We start from the raw sequence: 19,059 nt of genomic DNA, 5'->3' as shown, positions 1-19,059 counted from the left end.
AATTTCACCGCCAAAGGAGAGTACAACTCCTGCCTATGGCAAAGAACAAAAGTGAGATCGTACTTCTGTATTCCTCTTGTTATATGTCACAGATTTGCAAGTTGGTCTGTTTCAGTTCTCAAAGGAAACTATACACTGCACAGAAACGTGCAAAGTGCAGCCTCCCACAAACCTAAGTGATGGGAGGAAACAACCTGACCTTTACGCTGCTCTGCAGAAGTCACAGTCTTGCTAACATCGTGCAGACACTTTTTTCGATGTAAAGCATCTGCACTAATGCAGCCTTTGCTGGCACAACTGCTCGGCAGAACAACAAAACACATAGTAGGCCTATAAAGTATGTAAACAAATTACCTCTGCATGTTATGGGTACATGCCCCCCTCTTGGCTTGGTATAGGCACTCTTAACCCCCTATTTCAGAAATATCTTGGTCATATTGATTGAAACCTTCCTGTAGGATTTATCTAAAAATTACGCCCTAATGCCTTCATAATTCAATTTCACTCTCTGATATAATTAGACACCTCACTCTTTTCAAGAATACAAACCTTTCATTGTTTTTCTTCGTAACTGTAACACAAAATGAGATCATCAGCAGAACAAGTAACCCACATCCTGCCAGGATATGTCAGGCTCAGCCGTAAATATGTAGAGGAAACACTAAACATACATTTAAATAATCTACAACAAATAATTTTCTTTTAAATGATTAGTTTAAAAAGAAAAAGTGTTTTAACTAATTTAACAACTGCTCATATTTGAAAGTGTTGATGTGATTTGAGACGGACCATGTACAATATTAAACATGGATATTATCATTGGATGTATAAACTTACAATAAGGCATAATGAAAAAGCAGAAGCAGTAACAACATGTGACACACACATTAAGCCTGTATTTTCTAGAGGAAGGGAAGTGAAATAAATAAATCACAATTTAAATTCTTTACATCTTTTCTTGGTGTCTAGACTTTTTTCTGAAGTGCTGGCTGTCACTTTTTGTGTTCTGCATTGTTACCACATTTTTGGGTTTTATATGTGCAAACTAAGCATATGGTGGCTAGGTGTTTTTCTTTTTAATGAAAAATGCTAAATTCATCTACTAATCTAATATTTCTAAAGAAAAACTCTGTTCACAAACCTACTGGACATTAATACTGCAGTAATAGCAACAATATCTTCCAATATCATGTTATCATGTTTACACCCACCCTATATTAAAGCTTGCTGTAGTCAAGTGTCCCCAGACTACTAACCAACTATACAGAGATATTTTTTTTATCAACCTTCAATGGTTCCAACCAAGAAACTTACTTGTTAAAAGGCCATTATATTCCACCAAATAACAATATAAACTGAACTGACAGCTGCATTATTCTTCAAGAGGGCATTCATTATTTTATAATAGATGTTATTTGCCTCTACATTTGATCAATCACAACGGGTGCTAAATTACCACATTATATGACCATTAGTAGGCGTTATAGTCCTACAATATGCAACCCATCTAGAGGATTGCTTGAATAAAACGCATTAATGTGGGCAATACTCGGCAAACTCTCCCGCATTCCGACTCCTTTTGGTTAAAATATTCCTAAAAGCGCTCTTTAATTCAGGACCACCAATTGTACTCAAATCAGTGATCATATCCAGCGCTGATTGGTCGACTCCCTACGAGTCCCGCCCCTATGATGCTCCAACCAGCCCCTCCCCTCTCCTCTCTCTGCGGCTCACACAACCCAGTCATATAAGCGGCAGTGGCACGCGCAGAGAGGCGGTGGAGCAGGAGGGGTGTAGTTAACGGAAACTTCACCTTGCCCTCTTTGAAAAGCCTGCACCAACTTTAAAGTGCGAGTAAGGTCGAACACGGTCTCGCGAGCAGAGGAGGATGAAATTGTTAGCTTTTTGATAGACAGGTGTCATTCACGGCATAGACCTTTCTTTCGTCCAGCTGTAGCCCTTTCCTAGGGCTCTGCTGTAGCCTATGCGGTTCGCGCGAGGCATGAAAATTGATGAAAACACTCTGCACGCGCCTGACTCCGTCGCATTCACTCTCTTCCCACGAGCGGCTACGATGGTTAAATGTCCTGTTTAATGGTCGAGGTATGTAAGATACGGAAGACGTGCCTCCAAATAGATAGCCTACGCAGAGTTGTTTTGGAATAGGCCTGGTAAAAGGGGAAACAACTGTTACATGTTTATAATGTGCCTGACCTAGTGTCTTAAGTGCTCAAAAGAGAGTTTCGACTTTGCGTATGCTTAGCGTCATTATTCCTGTGTGTGTGTGTGTGTGTGTGTGTGTGTGTGTGTAGTAGCCTACTCATAGACTGTAGGTGACGTAGTAGGCTAATATGTTTTGAATCTAGAAAGTGACTTTTTAGTGACCTTGTTTTATTTGTTGGTGCCGCAGACTCTTATACCGTATTTCCCCCCCCCTGCTATAAGCTGCAGTGATGGGCTACAGTAGGCCTTGTGTATTATTATTGCAATGTGTCACGTCAGTGTATTGACAGCTTTTACAGCAGCGAACCTACAGCCTGATACTGCAGACCATATGAAGGGGCCTTTCTTTATAGGGCCATGGAAGGGGCAGGTGTGCAGCAGGAGGATACATTATAAGGAAGGTTTGGTGTCTGTGTGTTCGGTTATAGAGCATTTTACATGTGATTAAAAAAAAGCTTGGAATGCTGATTAAGTTACTTCTATGCGAAGAACCTACAGGATGGGCAATGTGGTTGAACTTCATAGTGAAAACACAGGGGTGTTTGACTTTTGTTTACTATCTATTATTTTTTACATTAACGCTTGTTACTTGTTGATTGTTTTGGAACAACCTCCTTTGTTGTTTTGTTCCTCATTGCCTATCCATCCCTTAAGTTATAAGCACAATTGTATGTCATGTATTTACACTTCTTCAAACATTGACATGGAGGGTTTAGAAACTGTCTCTTTAAAATGTATCAATCTTATTCTAATCTATTCTAATTTCTTGTAATTTTGTGTATGCAAATAGATACATATTTTTGCATAGAAAATGTTTATTAATGCAAAAAATCTGCAGCAATCATGTAATTATTATAAATGTAAATATTGTAAAGCCCATATGGTATGTGAAACAGTTTTTCCAAATCCATTTTGTGCCAGCTCTGGTGAACATACAAGAGACAGTGAACACACCTGCCCAACGTGAACAGTTTGACAGCAGCTAGCCATAAGAAAATAGAGAGAGAGAGAGAGACACACCAGTAAAATCGAATAATGATGTGAGCATAGAGCTACGTACATGTCATAGAAATAACATTTCACAGAGGGCGTCATGTAAACATTCCACAGCCACGTGGGCTGGATGAGTCAAATGTCATTGCTTTAGGTTTGTCTCCATCCACCCATTTCCTGCACGCAAACAACAGTGTGCTACCGTAATTTATCATTTAGATATAAATCAACCTACTCGAGGCACACTTCCATGACTATCTCTCCCTCCAGAGGGCTAACAATAAAAACCATGTAAGACATATTTTTATTTTTAATGCAGATCAGCTGGGCAACCTGATTTCTATCCAGTGTGTGTGTGTGTGTTTTTCTTTGTGCCTCAAAGTTACATTGCTTAGTGCATTTAATCCCCTATCACTCTCGACCACTATGCACACAGATGTTGAGTCATTATAACTATTTTAGCCATTACTAGCTAGCTATTTTAAATAGATGACCTCAATTGGGAAATGAACTGAGCACGCTGCGTCTGCCTGAAGTGAACTGCAGCACCAGACTTTGGGATGCAATGAGGATTAGTAACTGACCTCAAATGGCAGTCTACCACACAGCTGATGCACAATCAATTTTACTCAGCAGCAAGAGATGGGCATGGTATTGTTGGTTTTAATCTAAAACCATAGGGCTCTTGATGGAAATTATTATTATATTACTTCATAACATCGCCTCCTGATTCATTGCATTGTTTACATTTTGTTCCTTTTTGCCCGTATATTTTGTTGGAGCTGCAGTGGCTCAGGAGGAGGGGCATTTGTGGTCGTTTTGAAGGCAGTCGATTTTAGCTGATGTGTATGCAAAGGAGCTGAAAACCATTAGCCACTATGTGTAGTGGCATCTTGTTTATACGGATTTCATACATCATTCTATCGAAATAAAAAATTCACGGACTTGTATCTGAATCAAGCTATAAGTATCTGTGTTGATATCAAACCTTTTCCAACAATAGCCGTACCTTTGATAGAAAATGCCCCAAAAATGACTTTACTATGAGGACCAACCATGTGGAAGCATGTGACTAATGTGAAAATCATTGCCAGTTTATGCCAGACTGCTGCCTGACCCACTTTCCCAGTGTTGTTGGCCAACACACAGACATGTTGCTGATGGAACGGCAGACGCTACTGTCGCTTACTGTGCCTACGCACTAAGCACTCACTAAGATGAAGAGTAATCTTTAAGCAGATACAGCAATAATAATAAAAAAGGATTATCAAGGGATCAACATTTAGTTATTTACATTTGAACCCATAATCATTTGTCTGCCTTTATCTTGCAGTAAAACATGTCTTTTTAATCTAATGTTACTTGTACTGATGTGGAAGAATAAAAAACAAATTACTTAGTTAAAGTCTGCTGTTTGTTTTTTCGGGGTTTGTGGCTAGAAGAATGGCCCACCAGTGTGACATAGGGCCCTGTTTGTGAAGCCTTGCAAAGAATGTCACCTTGACTTTCTGCAAAGATTCAATTTATTAGTGACGTTCATTGATGCTCTTTGATAGCAGTGTGTATGTTGAGGTGTTGTAATATTAATCTAAGCCTCTCTTTCTCTCTCTCTCTCTCTCTTTTCTTCAGAGGTGTGGAGCAGTCGCATTTAAAAGGTCGGAGCAGAATGCCACACAAGTACGCATGCTGGGTAAGACTGCTGACCTGAATACCTTGGTGCAAAAAGTTTCCAATATGTGTTGTCCACTTGCAAACTGAGATGTGTCCAAATACTTGGTGACAGTGCTGAAGGCTGGCACTCACCTTATGACCCAGTGTAATCTGTAGGCCAGCCTGATTTTACGAGTTTAGTTCTCTCTCAGTCTCACAGATCAGTGGTCTTTCTCCAATCTCCGTTAGTGGAAGGCAGCCTCTGATTGATTTATGCATGTCGTCCTCAATCTAGCCTTCAGTCAGACGGGGCCCTCCACACTTTATGGATGGCACGAACCAATCAGAAGCTGCCTTCCACTATAAGGAACAAACGTTAGGTCTGAACTCATAATGTTGACTTTCACTCCAGTCAGGATTTCTAAAGTTTTGTCTTAACTGGAGCCAGCAAAATGAAACTTTTTATCATAACAGCGTCAGCCTCAGACCTCAAAGACCCTGACATGTAGCTAAAGCATTTAATCCCCACGTTAATGTCAAAGTTGTTTAAATGTTCTTTGAAGAAGTGCTTAGTTGCATAAACATATGATAAGATAAGTAAAGGGCACAGTAAGGGAGATTGTAAATGACCAGTGGTCTAATCATGCACAACTTTCACCTTCACAAACACAAACAGGCTGAAATGTTGATAATATACACAGTCGAAACACAAGCTGCGGTTTTCTTTAGACAGGCCATTTCATTCACAGTCTGACCCACTTTTCTATAGCGGCCAGCCCCGAAGAGTGACCGCTGCTGGCATCATTAAAGAGAATCGGAAATAAGAGTTTTTCACTCACGTAAACAACACAGAGTGCGGTGGAGCCTCAGTCCTACTGTTTACTGTGCAGTGTGTGTGTGTGTGTGTGTGTGTTTGTCTCTTTCGTCCACTGGCTCACTCCCAAGTTTACTAATCCAGCCTCCCACTGACCTCGTCCGCTCTCTGATATGTTTCTCTCTTTCGGCCACATTCCTTCTTTTCACACGTTCACAGAGTTACAAATCATATCTCATTTTGTTTGCTGCTGTTATTCTATTGCCACCCTTTCTTTAAATGATAATAAGAATAAGAATAAAAATAATTAAGTAGATTTATATAGCGGCTTTCATGAAACCCAAGGACGCTTTTCATATGTTCTCATATACTAAAGTCACATTCAGCATGGTTTTGTCCCAGGAAGACTAGATCTCTGTTATTCTCCATTGATTGATTTTATTTTATTTTGTTTTTTGCCCATGGCAACATATAGAAAGATAGTTTCAATATAGTCCAGGCCAGTTGGTGCTAACAGCCTGACATTATGAATCCTGTGACACGTAGCAGCAGTGATGTGTGTGGAGTGAGTATTGTTGGCTATATCTCACCACATTACTACACCCAACAAGAAAATACATTATTTTACACAACAATATCAAGTAACTGCTTGTGATCACAGCTACAACAACTTCCAGCCTGGTGTATTTCAACCTGCTGGACTTTGTGTTTCACTGGTGGCTTCTCACAGTTTCTCACAGCCTGTATATTTTATCTCAACGCTCTTCTCTGTCTCTGGATATCTTGCAATCGAATTATTGTGTCTAATGTGAGACGTTCAAGGATATGTGGCAGTCTGTTCCTGTCTCTGTGTGTGTGTGTGTGTGTGTGTGTGTGTGTGTGTGTGTGTGTGTGTGTGTGTGTGTGTTTGTGTGTGTGTGTGTGTGTGCGCCTTAGTAGCCTACCTTTGTATGCGTGTCACTGTTCCTCAAGAATACATTTCCCTGGAAATATATAATGGTAACAGCACTGCGTCTTTCAGGATTACATGCTTATAGAGTGGAACAGATAGGTTTATTTTACTTACATTCACTTCATTTCATTCCTGTTAATTAATATCCATAGGAAAGCCTTTGGGTTTGTTTGACATTTAGGCTCAGCCGAAAGAGAGTGTTTTCAGCTTCTAATGAATTAATCCGTTCCTCTGAGTTAAAGCCATCTGAGTTAAGGATATTTAAACAATTTCCGTTTACGAGACTCTGTTAAGTAATGAGACGATGAGACAAATTATTTTGTTAGTCTAGACCAGCTCTAAATATATGTAATCAAATCTTGTTTATCTGCGTCAATGAAAAATCCTTGCTGTGTGTTTCTGAATGTTAATAGGTTAATTCATTTAACTCGTGCGCAGAACCAGTACTTTAACAATAAGAACAATTCATTGATTTCTTGATTTAATCATGCATGACATTCATTAAGTATGTCAAACAGTTGCTGCTTCCAGCCTATCAGATGTGCTGCTTTTCTCTGTATTTTATTGTAATTGAATCAACCTTGGTTTTGTTTTTTTGGGTTGGAAGAAACATTGCAAAGATGAAATCTTTAGTTCAGGGAATTTTTGATGGGCTTCTTGCACTATTTATTATTTTATAGATTAAAAATTATTTTATTGAGTCAAATCATTGAAAAATGTAATCCTGCACGGCATTCTGATCCGACTCTTTTGTGTCGTCTGTATGGATTTGTTTTGTTGGATACACATTTTTTATATTATTTATAGAACTTCATGTGGGGGGACCGAGGCTGTGTATCGGTTAAGCGAAAGCTCCACCGGGCACCAGGCAAACCCTATTGGCCTGCCGTCGCTGTAGCAGCAGCATGTAGGCAGTGAGTGAGAGAGTGCGTAAGCGGGGGCTCCCAGCTGGGAGGGGAGGGGCATTGAGACTCCACAACAACACTGGCGCGAGTGAGAACTGTAGAGAGGAGAGAGAATGCGGCAGAAGGACGGAGCAGTTGCAGACTCCGGGAGAGTGAGAGGGATAGAGATAGATTCTCACTAATTTTTTTCTGGCCTTTCCTCCCACTGCGATTTTTCCTGTCCTTTTCATCCCTCTTTGCTCATTGGCTTTCAATCTCTTTTGTGCCTCTGACCTGTTTGGTACTGATTCTGGTCTCTCAGTCTGCGGTCCTTATTCCTCTGTCTTGGTACTATCTCCAGACTCTGACTGTCCTCACCTTTATGGCTACCTGACAGCCAGCTTCTCCTTCCTGCCACATCTCACATCCTCTTCACTTTGATCTTTCCATCTTACGTTGAACCTTTGCGTCAAATACGCGTCTTTTTTTGTGTGTGTGTGAGGAGGTATGCCAGTGCTTGAGGAGCTTTGGGCCCCAGGAGGTCTGAGGATGCCGGACTCTGGTCTTGGCGACAGGGTGGAAGTGGGGGTCTGTCCCGATGAGGCCCCTCGCACACCGGTGTGGGGGCCCCTCAAGATGCCTCCGGTCAGCTGCAGGGGAGGCCTGTCGCTGGCCCTGGAGCTCCCGGCTCTCATACGGCAGCTCCGGGCGGCGTGGAGGGCTCGCCGGGGAGCAGGCACCCTGGGGCCCGAGAGAAGCCAGGCAGGCACTTGGTCGGAAACAGAGAAGGAAGAGATAGAGGAGGTGAAACATGATGGCATTGATGAGGACGGGAGTGCTCATCTGGAAGGTAACTTTCACCCACATGTTATAGAAGCTTGGGGGAGTCAGTGTTGCTGATAAATGTTTAATGTCTTTTATGTATGTTTTTTTCTTTTTCGTTTGACATGGCAACTGTGTATGCTTCATGATACACACTAATGGTAGAAAACAGATAGCGTGTGTGTGTGTGTGTGTGTGTGTGTGGGGCTCTGGGGATTATCGGTCACATTCCTTCACAATTTGTAATGATTTGTGTATAACGGATTTGTATTTGTCTCTTTAAAATAGTAGTCTTGTTTTGGGCAGGTCACTACTCTTTATAAGGATTACTGGCTGTGTTTTTGTGTGGTTTTCTTGCATACATTTTGTGTGTAGTGGTACTCCAAGCATTGTTTTATTTGCAAGTGCGTGTGTGTGTGTGAGGCACGTTATCTTTGACAAGAACACCTCTGGCCATATGTTTTAACATGCGTTTGCTCGTAAGTAACATGGGTTGAGACGAGGTTCAGAGGTACCGTGAAGCGTAAAATGAGGGATTTGGACTGGTAAGCCAGAGAGTCCACCAAATAAATCTGTGTAACCATCTGCTGAGCCGCAGCTGTAACTGATGACACAGTGACATGACGCCATCAGTCCAGTGACTCTGGCCGTCTGTCTGGAGTGTAACACTGGAGATGCAAATTAACATTGTTGACAGTTTGGTGTGAAATACTTCTATAAGGGAGGAACAGTTTGAATGATCAGATCTAATGATTTGATCTTAGGCTTTCTGCCTTTTTATATTGACATCATTTAGTTGGCATTGTCAGAATGACACAAGCTGTCAAATGTTTTTGAAAATATTGATGTCATCTCTAGTGCTATGAATCTTTTGGAATCCCACGATTCGATTCTATTCCGATTCCTGGGGTCACGATTTGATTCAAAATCGATTTTCGATACAAAACGATTCTCGATTCAAAATCGATTTCGGTACAAAAGAGGATTTCAGGATCTACTCCAGTCCACTGTGTGCTAAGAGGCGTTGTGGCAAAATATGACATGAAAGCAACTTAAAGCCTATGTCCTATTTATCTTAATCAATTCTTTTTAATGTGAAGCTTGTAATGCATGTGATTAATGTAAAAAAAAAAAAAAAAAAACGATTTTGGCAAATTATGAACCGATTTAAAATCGCAGGAGATAGGAATCGCGATTTTTACATGAATCGATTTTCTTTCACCACCTCTACTCATCTCCATTTAGTAAAATAAGTCTTATGCAGTGAAAGACTTGAATCTGATACCCATGAGTAATGAACACTATTATATACAATACATGTTTTTCCAGAATAATGCTTTAATGAGAAGTCACTTGATAACATAAACTGAACATTGTACATATAGTATACATATTTAATGTGATTTTGAATAGTCAGGAGTAATTGATGATTCACACATTGTTGGAAATGACCTGTGCGGAAGCCGTGACTCATAAGGTGGAAAATGGCCAAATGCACGTTGTTGACTGCTGCCTGTGACTTTCCCTCGTGGTGACCTCATTCATTTCATGTCTCCTTACAGAGGTCGAAAAGGCGATCTGTGCAATATCTGATGTCATGTCTCCAGACACTGAAATAACGTGTCAGCGCTGATAGTGAGTCAATTTGACATTTACCGCTGCAAGGACCGAAAATTTGTAAGAAAGAACAGTTATGTGTCCCAAGCCCACAGGCAAAACCGTTTATTAAATCTAACTATTATGTGTTTCATCTTTAAAACGCAGCGGATAAAGGCTATTTACCTAGAGGTTTTGCACAAACCATTAAAATAAGCTGAAATGATCCAGTCAATTGATCCATGTCGATAATATGCAGAAAATTACTTGCCAACTATTTTGATAATTGATCAATCAAATGATCAATAAACCTATTTTTTAGAACCTATTTTCTCTGATAACATTATGAATATTTCTGTACTATATTTAAGCTTCTGGACTTAACAAGACATTTGAATATGTCAACATGGGCTTTGGGAATTTTAATAGTCATTCTTACTATTGTTATCAACCAAACAACTGAAAAATCAAGCTAATATGTCTAAATATGCTTGTTCTGTCACTGTAGAATCCCACATAAATATCAAAGTGTGTCCGGAGTTTCCAACCAGAGTATGTCGACTCCTTGTACGCTTCTACCGTGAAAAAGAAGCAGCAGCTGCAGGCGGCCTGAAGCATCAGCTGCCACTGTGTGTTTGAAACTGTTTGTATTCAAGTGTTGGCACCTCATATGTGTCTGACTTGAAAACAGCCCCTAAAGCACAATAGATGCCGTAAACACCCACAGATTCAAGTGAAGCCAAGTGAACATATTCATAACAGTGCCCCATGTGTCAGTGTGTGTGTGTGTGTGTGTGGGTGATGTGTTTAAAGTCTGTTATGATGTTGTTTTTTCACAATTAGAATCAGGGATTTAACCTCATTTTCAAGCGTGCGTATGTTCAGTGAGTGTCGTTTGCTTGTCTCCATGTATGCCTTGTTGTGCATGACGAGGCGCGCGTGCATCGCAGCATCTTCAGACCTCTTTTTCCCACTGATTCACGCTTCCATCCTGAATGACCCAGTTCTTCTGCCAGCATCGCAGATACAATGACCTATTTTACCACACAGAGTTAAAGAGAAGAGAGGCAAGTCAAAGCGTGGATCAGATGGTGAGAGGTGGTGTTGTTGTTGAATAACACCACCATCCTTGGAATAAAGGATGATGGGAAGGTTGAGGGGGTAGTAACGGAAAGAGAGAGAGAGGGGGGGAGGATGCGGAGACAGGAGCCAGAACTACGCAAGAAATGAAGGATGGACTGACATAAATAAGAAGTATGGAGAGATAGCTTGAGTGAAGGAAGAGAGCCCAGGGAGGGTGTGTGTGTGTGTGTGTGAGATTTGAGTGTTACTGCGGTGCCTTTTTTTCACACAATCACACACAAACACACACACACACAGGCTGAGTCACATCCCTAAAAGCAGTTCATATTTGTATGTACTACATAAAAAAGGAATGAGGTCTCCTTCCCACCATATGTTTTATGTATAACTACCTAGCATACACAGCACACACAGACATTTACCAATACCACAACAGCGTGCCTGTAATGTTTTGCCTGCCACTTTGGCAACGCACACTTGCAGGGCAAGATCTGGCAACCGAAGAGAGTTACCACAGTGACACTGACCCTATTAACAGGTAGTTAAGCCGCTCACCTAGCGCCAGTCACCAAGGTGGTGGGAATTGGCTACCTCAGGGACACAATACGCTCCAGTTCCTCACATTTGATCTGTAAATTATTCAGTATTCCCATAGTTTTGAGCTTTTTCAAGGAAGATGTGACTCTTTCATGTGTGCATGTCCTCTGTTACTTGGGGATCTAGCTCTGTTGTGTTTTTTAGGGCCCGATGGTCTGTATAGTGCATTCTAAACAGTTTATAGTATTCAAAGATCCTTTGTGCTACTGCTTTGTTTTGTAGGTGCTCACTCACAGTAAGGATTCAAACCCAAAATGACACTTTCCCTGTGGAAATAATTCATAACGTAGACACAAACATTCTCAGCAGTTTAGGAACACATGGTCACTTTGGACATATGACTAATTATCTTTGACTATTCTTTGTGAGATAACATCCGTCAGTTGTTTAAACGATCGTGTTTTAGAAACAAACCCTTCAGACATTTTGTCCAGTTCTTCTGCCCAGTCCTTGGTTACAATACACACCTTTGAGTCCTCAAACCTGCGCTTCAAAATGTTACACTGCATCAAATCAGCAATCGGTGTTAGGTAAGAAGTGAGGTTAGGTTAAAACAAGAATATACTCATTTTATGAACAGAACATTCACGGTCGATGCAGCGATATACATATATAAACAAGTGTTCCGACATGAACCACCACAGCTGCACAGCGGCACAAAATCCATTCTCCTCGGGCCAGATGCACAATGTACTAGTGATTCAGCAATGTCAAAGATCCTCTTGTTTCATGAAATCTGATGGAAGAACAATTTTTAAATCTGATTATGTTGAACATCTATTTAAGCACTGGGGACACTTTGCTCTCTTGTCCTCTGTTCAGCAGCCATCACCCTTTTGCCTGCTTTCTTCCTCCTATTTCCTCTGCTTTTAGTCCCTATACTTCCATCTGGAAAGTTTGATTGATGGAACTCATATGGAGCACGTCTGCCTCCAAAATTGGCTACAACAGAACCTCGGTAATGGCACCAAATATTTATAGTTATTCATCCCATCTTCTCTTTTTCTCCTTCCTCTCCTTTTCCACCCCTCTCTCTCTCTCTTCCACTGTCTGTGTGTGCAGCTGATGGCACACTGAACACTGGTCATGCTGGTGTGCTGCTGGTCGAGAGACGAGGCTCCTACCCGCTGATTGACCTGCGGATATTCAAAAGTGAGTCGGCCATCAGTCCGTCCCCTAACACAACTCTAATCTAGATGTTTTAATTTCCATAGTCCATTCATATGCATTTGTGTCATAGCTTTCTAATCCAAACTTCAAAATGGAAGTAAATGGGTTGGACGAAATAATAGAAACCCGTCAGTATTATGCAATGCATTTCAGCCTCACCACAAACCGCAATCCTCCAAAAGAATGCTTCAACATTAATCATCACCTCTCTAGAACAGCACCTGTAGAGTACATTTTTTGATTTTTTTTTTTTTTGTCATTTCAGCCAGTGCCCTGCAGGGGGAGGTAGAGTCGAGCACCAGGAGAAAGGTGAAGCGTCAGCTGAGCTTTCAGAGATACTGCCACGCCTCCAGGCTTCTCAGGGGGTTGATGCCCCACACCCCCGGGTCACTACACCTGCTGGATGATGACTACCTGGGCCAAGCTGCGGTGAGGACACACACACACTCACTCACTCACTCACTCACTCACAACAACCCATCACATGAGCTGAGGTTAAAGGCATCTCTCTGTATTGTGTATGTATCAGTTGTGAGTCACAGATCAGTTCTAAAAACAGCCTGTCTTTTGGTTACAGCACATGCTATCTAAAGTGAGCACATGGAACTTTGACATTTTCCTCTTCGACCGTCTCACAAATGGTAAGATGGCTTCTTGTGTTACTGTGTAACTGAGATTGCATGTTTTGTTTTTTTGTGTCGCAATTACATTTTTATGAGAACATTTTTAACAGTTTTACTACCTACCCTGCGTAGTGTAACATTTTATTTTCAGATAGCTGACATTAATGCACTCAAACTCTTTTTTCTTTGGATATTTTGTGTGTGCTGTAGGAAACAGCCTAGTGACTCTGATGTGCCATCTCTTCAATGTCTACGGTCTCATTCACCACTTCCAGCTCGACATGGTCAAGCTGCACAGGTTTCTTGGTAAATAAAAAGTGTATCCTGATGTGAATAGCAAAATTCTAATTGAATCTACTTGATGATCATGGCTTGCAAACTGATTATTTTCATTCACATGCACATCAAATACTGTAAAGAGTATGGATTGGTATAATCTTGGTGTGTCAACTGAATTATTTTATTACAAGTAAGATTCTGCTACGCTCAATTCAAAGGCATTTATATAACGTTAAGGCCATATGAAGAATGTGGAGGTTATGATAGTTAAACGGGTTTTAAACCTTGTTGTCTGTGTTTCTAGGCATGGTGCAAGAGGACTACCATTCCCAGAATCCCTATCACAATGCTGTTCATGCTGCGGATGTCACTCAAGCCATGTACTGCTACCTGAAGGAGCCCAAGGTAATGAATGGAACTGTATTCACACACACACACACACACACACACACACACACACACACACACACACACACACACACACACACACACACACACACACACACACACACACTATAAAGGCTTGCTAGGCCTCAGCTTCTCCTTGACATAATCTATCAGCGCCTGGAGAAATCCCTAGAGCCCTCTGACCAGATTAAGTGTCTCTGCATCTTTCCCTTCATACAGTAATTGCTTTTGTGTACTTTGTTTTGTCCGTGACTCACTTTGGGATGCCCCTATTTTGTTAAAAGCTCTTAGATGAATACATTGAACTCAAGACAGCACACATGTCAAAGTGTTCTGCATACTGTAAGTGTACACACGCAGTATAAAATGTCAAGCATACTGCTTCTCCCACCAGTATGCCATTTTGTCTTTCATTGATCATTAATCATGTATCCTTACCCTGTCACACACCTAGCTCTGTAATGAATTCAAATTTATATTTTTGAGTGTGCTTATTAAGATTGAGTTTCAATTGGTACACTGTTTGGGGGAGTTTATTTATTGATTTATTGATTGAGCTCCAAAAAACACAGTTAGATAGAGGAGTAAAACCATACACTTTTGTTTGTTTGTTTGTTTTTCAGCTTAGCAATATAGAACAATTTGAGGATATTAGAGTCCTCATGTGATTATCTTTTTATCTAGTATCTTTCCCAAAAAATGAAAGGGGCTCACAATGTAAAACACCCTCAAACACCCATACAGAGTGAAAGCCAGCTCGTTTACGTCACAAGTATAGATTTGTTCCATATTAAGTGTCTGAGAAGAGCCTCAACAATAAGAATAATCACTATTCTGAAGGCCGGCCGCGCACTTCAGCTATCTTTGTTTACAACCATCATGGATAAAGTGACAAAGTGACAACATGGAGGAAAACCAGATACTAGTTAAACAGCCATTGCCCTGTTTGGTGTTATTCTATGTTGTAGCTGGCAGAGCAGCTGAGTCCTCTGGACGTCTTTCTGGGTCTGATGGCGGCGGCCGCCCACGACGTGGACCATCCTGGAGTCAACCAGCCCTTCCTCATCAAGACCAGACACCACCTGGCATCCCTCTACCAGGTACACAGGGCTGGCATGACATCTTCTCAGTAGAGATGCACCCATCCACTATTGTTCTGTCCGATCCCATTCCGATATCTGTGTTTTGGATTATGGGCCGATACCAATACTGTCCGATATCATAATTATTATACATTCCTTTGTTGGTGGTGATGTTATGTGTAAGGTTAGGAAGGCTTAAGCAACACAGCAATTCTAATTTAAAAGAGTGACAAATGCAACAAGGTTTATCTTATCTGCTTTGAACTGTCTAAATGCAGAAGAACATCAGAACTCAGCTTTTGAATTGCTAATTTCTAATATTAATGTGTGCTATATTACATAGCTTTGGTATTGTCCAGCCTGAAACTGAGTGTGTTTGAAAAACATTGTGGTTGTTACCCCCCATTCCATACAGAACAGGTCAGTGCTGGAGAGTCACCACTGGAGATCCACTGTGGGCATGCTGCGAGAGTCAGGACTGCTGTCACACCTGCCTGCTGACATGTCGTAAGAAAACACAACACGCAAACACAGAAAAAAACAACAACACACTGGATTTGTTTGGCTGGTATCAATATGGAAAAAAATTCTGAAAGATATAATATAAACACATATTTACCTGCATTATTTTAATTTTATTAATATTTTTTTATTTCCTGTTACTTCTTCAAACATAAACATTGAGAAAATTCAAAACCTGTCACCTGCAAAAGATTTAAAATAGAAACACACACACATTTGTTTTGGTTAAATAATCATGACGCATTCACTATCATAATCTCCCTTCATCGCTAAGCCTCCACAGGAAGGTCAGGAGGTCAGGGTCAGTCGTAAACCAGCTACACACGCGGGCTTTCCATTTAGCACTTAGCTGTAGAAAAGGTGTGGCAAGCGGGCAGGAATAAGTCAGTGATAAATAAATACACAGTATATTCTTAAAAATGTAGCTGTTGGTCAAATCCAATATTGCAACGGGCTGTAGTGTTTTTTAGTTGTTTTTGGCTCAGCAGTGCCCCCCTCTACTCCTCAGGCAGGACATAGAACAGCAGCTGGGCTCTCTCATCCTGGCTACAGACATCAGCAGGCAGAACGAGTTCCTGACAACCTTCAGAGAACATCTAGACAACCAAGACCTGGACCTTCAGCTCGCTTCACACAGGCACTTTATGCTGCAGGTATACTCACATTACACTATGTCCATGCATTTGAAGAAACAATTAATCTAACTATCCTCATGTTTCGTTCATGTGCAAATCTCTCTCTTTGCCATCAGATTGCTCTAAAGTGTGCAGACGTCTGCAACCCCTGTCGGGTTTGGGAGCTGAGCAAAAAGTGGAGTGATAGGGTGTGTGAGGAGTTCTACAGGCAAGGTGAGTGTCCTCTCAGAAATATACTTTATGTCTTATTAAAGGCACAGCGTTATGTCACTTTTAAGCTGTGAGGATTCAAATTAAAACCTTAATACTATTAACAGTCTGTATATTAATACAGAGCAAATCATTTTCACTATCAATTGCACATTTCACACAGTTATGTTTACACACATGCTCCCACAAACCCCCTCTGCTCCATGTTAAGAATATGATAGAAATACATGTTGCCAGTGTGTCATTCTTAGGATGGATGGTAGAGAAAGAGAGATTCCCATTTTAATAGCAATGGACAACTGAAGACATTGATTCATATGATCCAATGTTGGCTGTGTGAGAGTTGCAATGGTCGTCAATCAATAAAACACTATATCCATTACTATAATTACTATGTCTCCCTAATTTGGCTTCTTTGGCTTCTACCCTGTCAGGTGACCTGGAGAGAAAGTTTGACTTGGAGATCAGTCCTCTGTGTGACCAGCAGGCTGACTCGGTCCCAGCCATTCAGATAGGTGAGTATTAGTGAGTGAGAACTTACATACACCTAAATCTAACTGTATCATCATGTATCATTAACCGTATTATGTCCCTCAACTGATAATCCTGCCTTTTTTGCATTTTTGCCTCATTTTCCTCAGGGTTCATCTCCTACATTGTGGAGCCCCTGTTTGAGGAGTGGCAGCGCTTCACTGAGCCCAGCCTGCTCAGCCACGCCATGATGGGCCACCTGCACAAGAACCAGGCGCGCTGGAGCCTCCTACGACACACACACACACCAACAGACACACACGCACACACACCTTCAGACATACACGCACACACACCTGCAGACACAAACAAACAGCCTGATGCAGAGGAACCCCAGCCTGAAGGAGGAGGAGGTGGAGAGGGGGAAGACATCCCTTAATCTTCCTCTGGTTCTCTTGAGCTGTTTCATCTTCCCTTGTGAGCGGAGGAGAGGAGTGCTAATCCACCTCCTTGATTGTCCAAGAGCAGATTTGTCCTCCCACTGCTGGTAGTTGGCAATTGCGAAAGTGGCAGCACTTGATGAGGAATAAAGCCCATGGAACCATGGGAAATGGCTCCATCTGCTGGAGCACTAGACTGTTACTCCTGCAGTGAAAAAGAAAAAAAGAAGATAAAGAGAGATTCAGTTAGGCCAATGGGTGGATGATTTTAGTAAATATGCCATTGTGACAGAGTGACGCCTTTGCTCTTTAACCCTGTGCTATTGACCTCAAAGTATCTGAGAAGAGCAGGAATAGAATGATAAGGTGATGGCTGGTGGAAGAAGAGGGGTCGATGGGGTCACGTATTATTATTGATGTTGCACAATGCTGCTAGAACTGTGAAGAAATAAAAAGGCCAAAACGACATAGAAGTCAGCTCTGGACGACGCAGGAAAAGATGACATAAAATACCTGAAAGAAAAAGTGGAAATATATGAATAAATCCACTATATTATACTTTTTAAACTTTTAGACTCTATATGCTGTATTAAGCTCTTCACTTTTTCTCTCTTTTTGTACAGATTGCACTTCTATTAGATGCTCTTTCATACAAGTGTCTCACTGGTGTTCTTTTCACTGATGTGCGTATTTTACCACGAGCACTAGGTTGGTTTGTCAAGGCACTGTAGACTGTGAAGTGTACATGACTGACTGAACTGGCCCACACAGTTATTGAGTGAGGCAGGGAGACTTAAGATGGATGTTTCTGGTCTCCAGCAGAATCAACGATGTGGAGACAACAAATCAGAGACTTTTTTTTCTTTTTTCTTTGTTAATAAATGTTTGTGTTCATATGTAATGTTATAAACAGTGTAACCTGTACATACTGTAATGTATGACCTACGCACTTCACATGCCAAAACCTATGTTAAAACCTTTTTAGTGGGTATGAATATTGGTAAAATATCATTTCTACACTGGTGTTACCTTTGTAACAACCTAATGGGCTCATTCATTTTAACAGACAACTTCACTTTTCAAGCTCATATACAACAAAGCCTTAACAGCAATTTGGTCTGTCCGTCTGTTAAACCTATTTTTTATAATGGTGTTTTACCATTTTCTGGGTAAGCTTTCTTACACTATCCAACTGTTACATTTACAGTGTCTGCCTGTTTTTCTCCAACCATACCAGCATACTGAAACACTCACTCTAAAGGAACTGCAGCAGCTTCTTTCCTGTTTAATCTTTCAGCCCGGTATCAGGGTCAGATTGGGTCTTAACCCCATTCAGCATTGCCAAGGTGCCAATGTACTGCTCCGACACTCCACTCACTCCTCTGTGACCTCTGTAAGGCGTTTATAGTACTTTTCTTATTACACTTCCTGCTGGCACTGTGTGCACTCAATCTTATGTCATGAACTGCCTTGGGCCAATTAGTTACTGCAAATACCTCTTATTCTAATACGTACAATTCATTGTCTAAAATGGTAGTTTTATATCTAAAATCTTGCTGATATAACCTTAAACTAGACTTAGAAAGTATTTGTAAATACTACTTG

General features: G+C 41.1%; 1 protein-coding gene across 1 annotated transcript; it reads left to right on the top strand.

Annotated features, from left to right (window-relative positions):
- Positions 1 to 8,023: 8,023 nt before the first annotated feature.
- On the top strand, positions 8,024 to 18,103 carry LOC307265959 (3',5'-cyclic-AMP phosphodiesterase 7B-like; the record flags this gene model as incomplete). The annotated part of the gene is made up of 12 exons (XM_080047815.1): positions 8,024 to 8,366; positions 12,677 to 12,766; positions 13,050 to 13,213; positions 13,362 to 13,425; positions 13,618 to 13,713; positions 13,991 to 14,091; positions 15,063 to 15,194; positions 15,592 to 15,683; positions 16,207 to 16,351; positions 16,450 to 16,546; positions 16,978 to 17,058; positions 17,185 to 18,103. The coding sequence occupies 12 exons, from the start codon at positions 8,024 to 8,026 to the stop codon at positions 17,451 to 17,453; spliced, it is 1,674 nt and encodes a 557-aa protein (XP_079903941.1). The 3' UTR covers positions 17,454 to 18,103.
- Between the last annotated feature and the right edge of the window lie 956 nt (positions 18,104 to 19,059).

Source organism: Ammodytes marinus (genome assembly GCF_949987685.1).
Source record: "Ammodytes marinus genome assembly, chromosome: 19".
NCBI lineage: Eukaryota > Metazoa > Chordata > Actinopteri > Uranoscopiformes > Ammodytidae > Ammodytes > Ammodytes marinus.
This window is presented reverse-complemented; position numbering and strand designations above follow the sequence as displayed.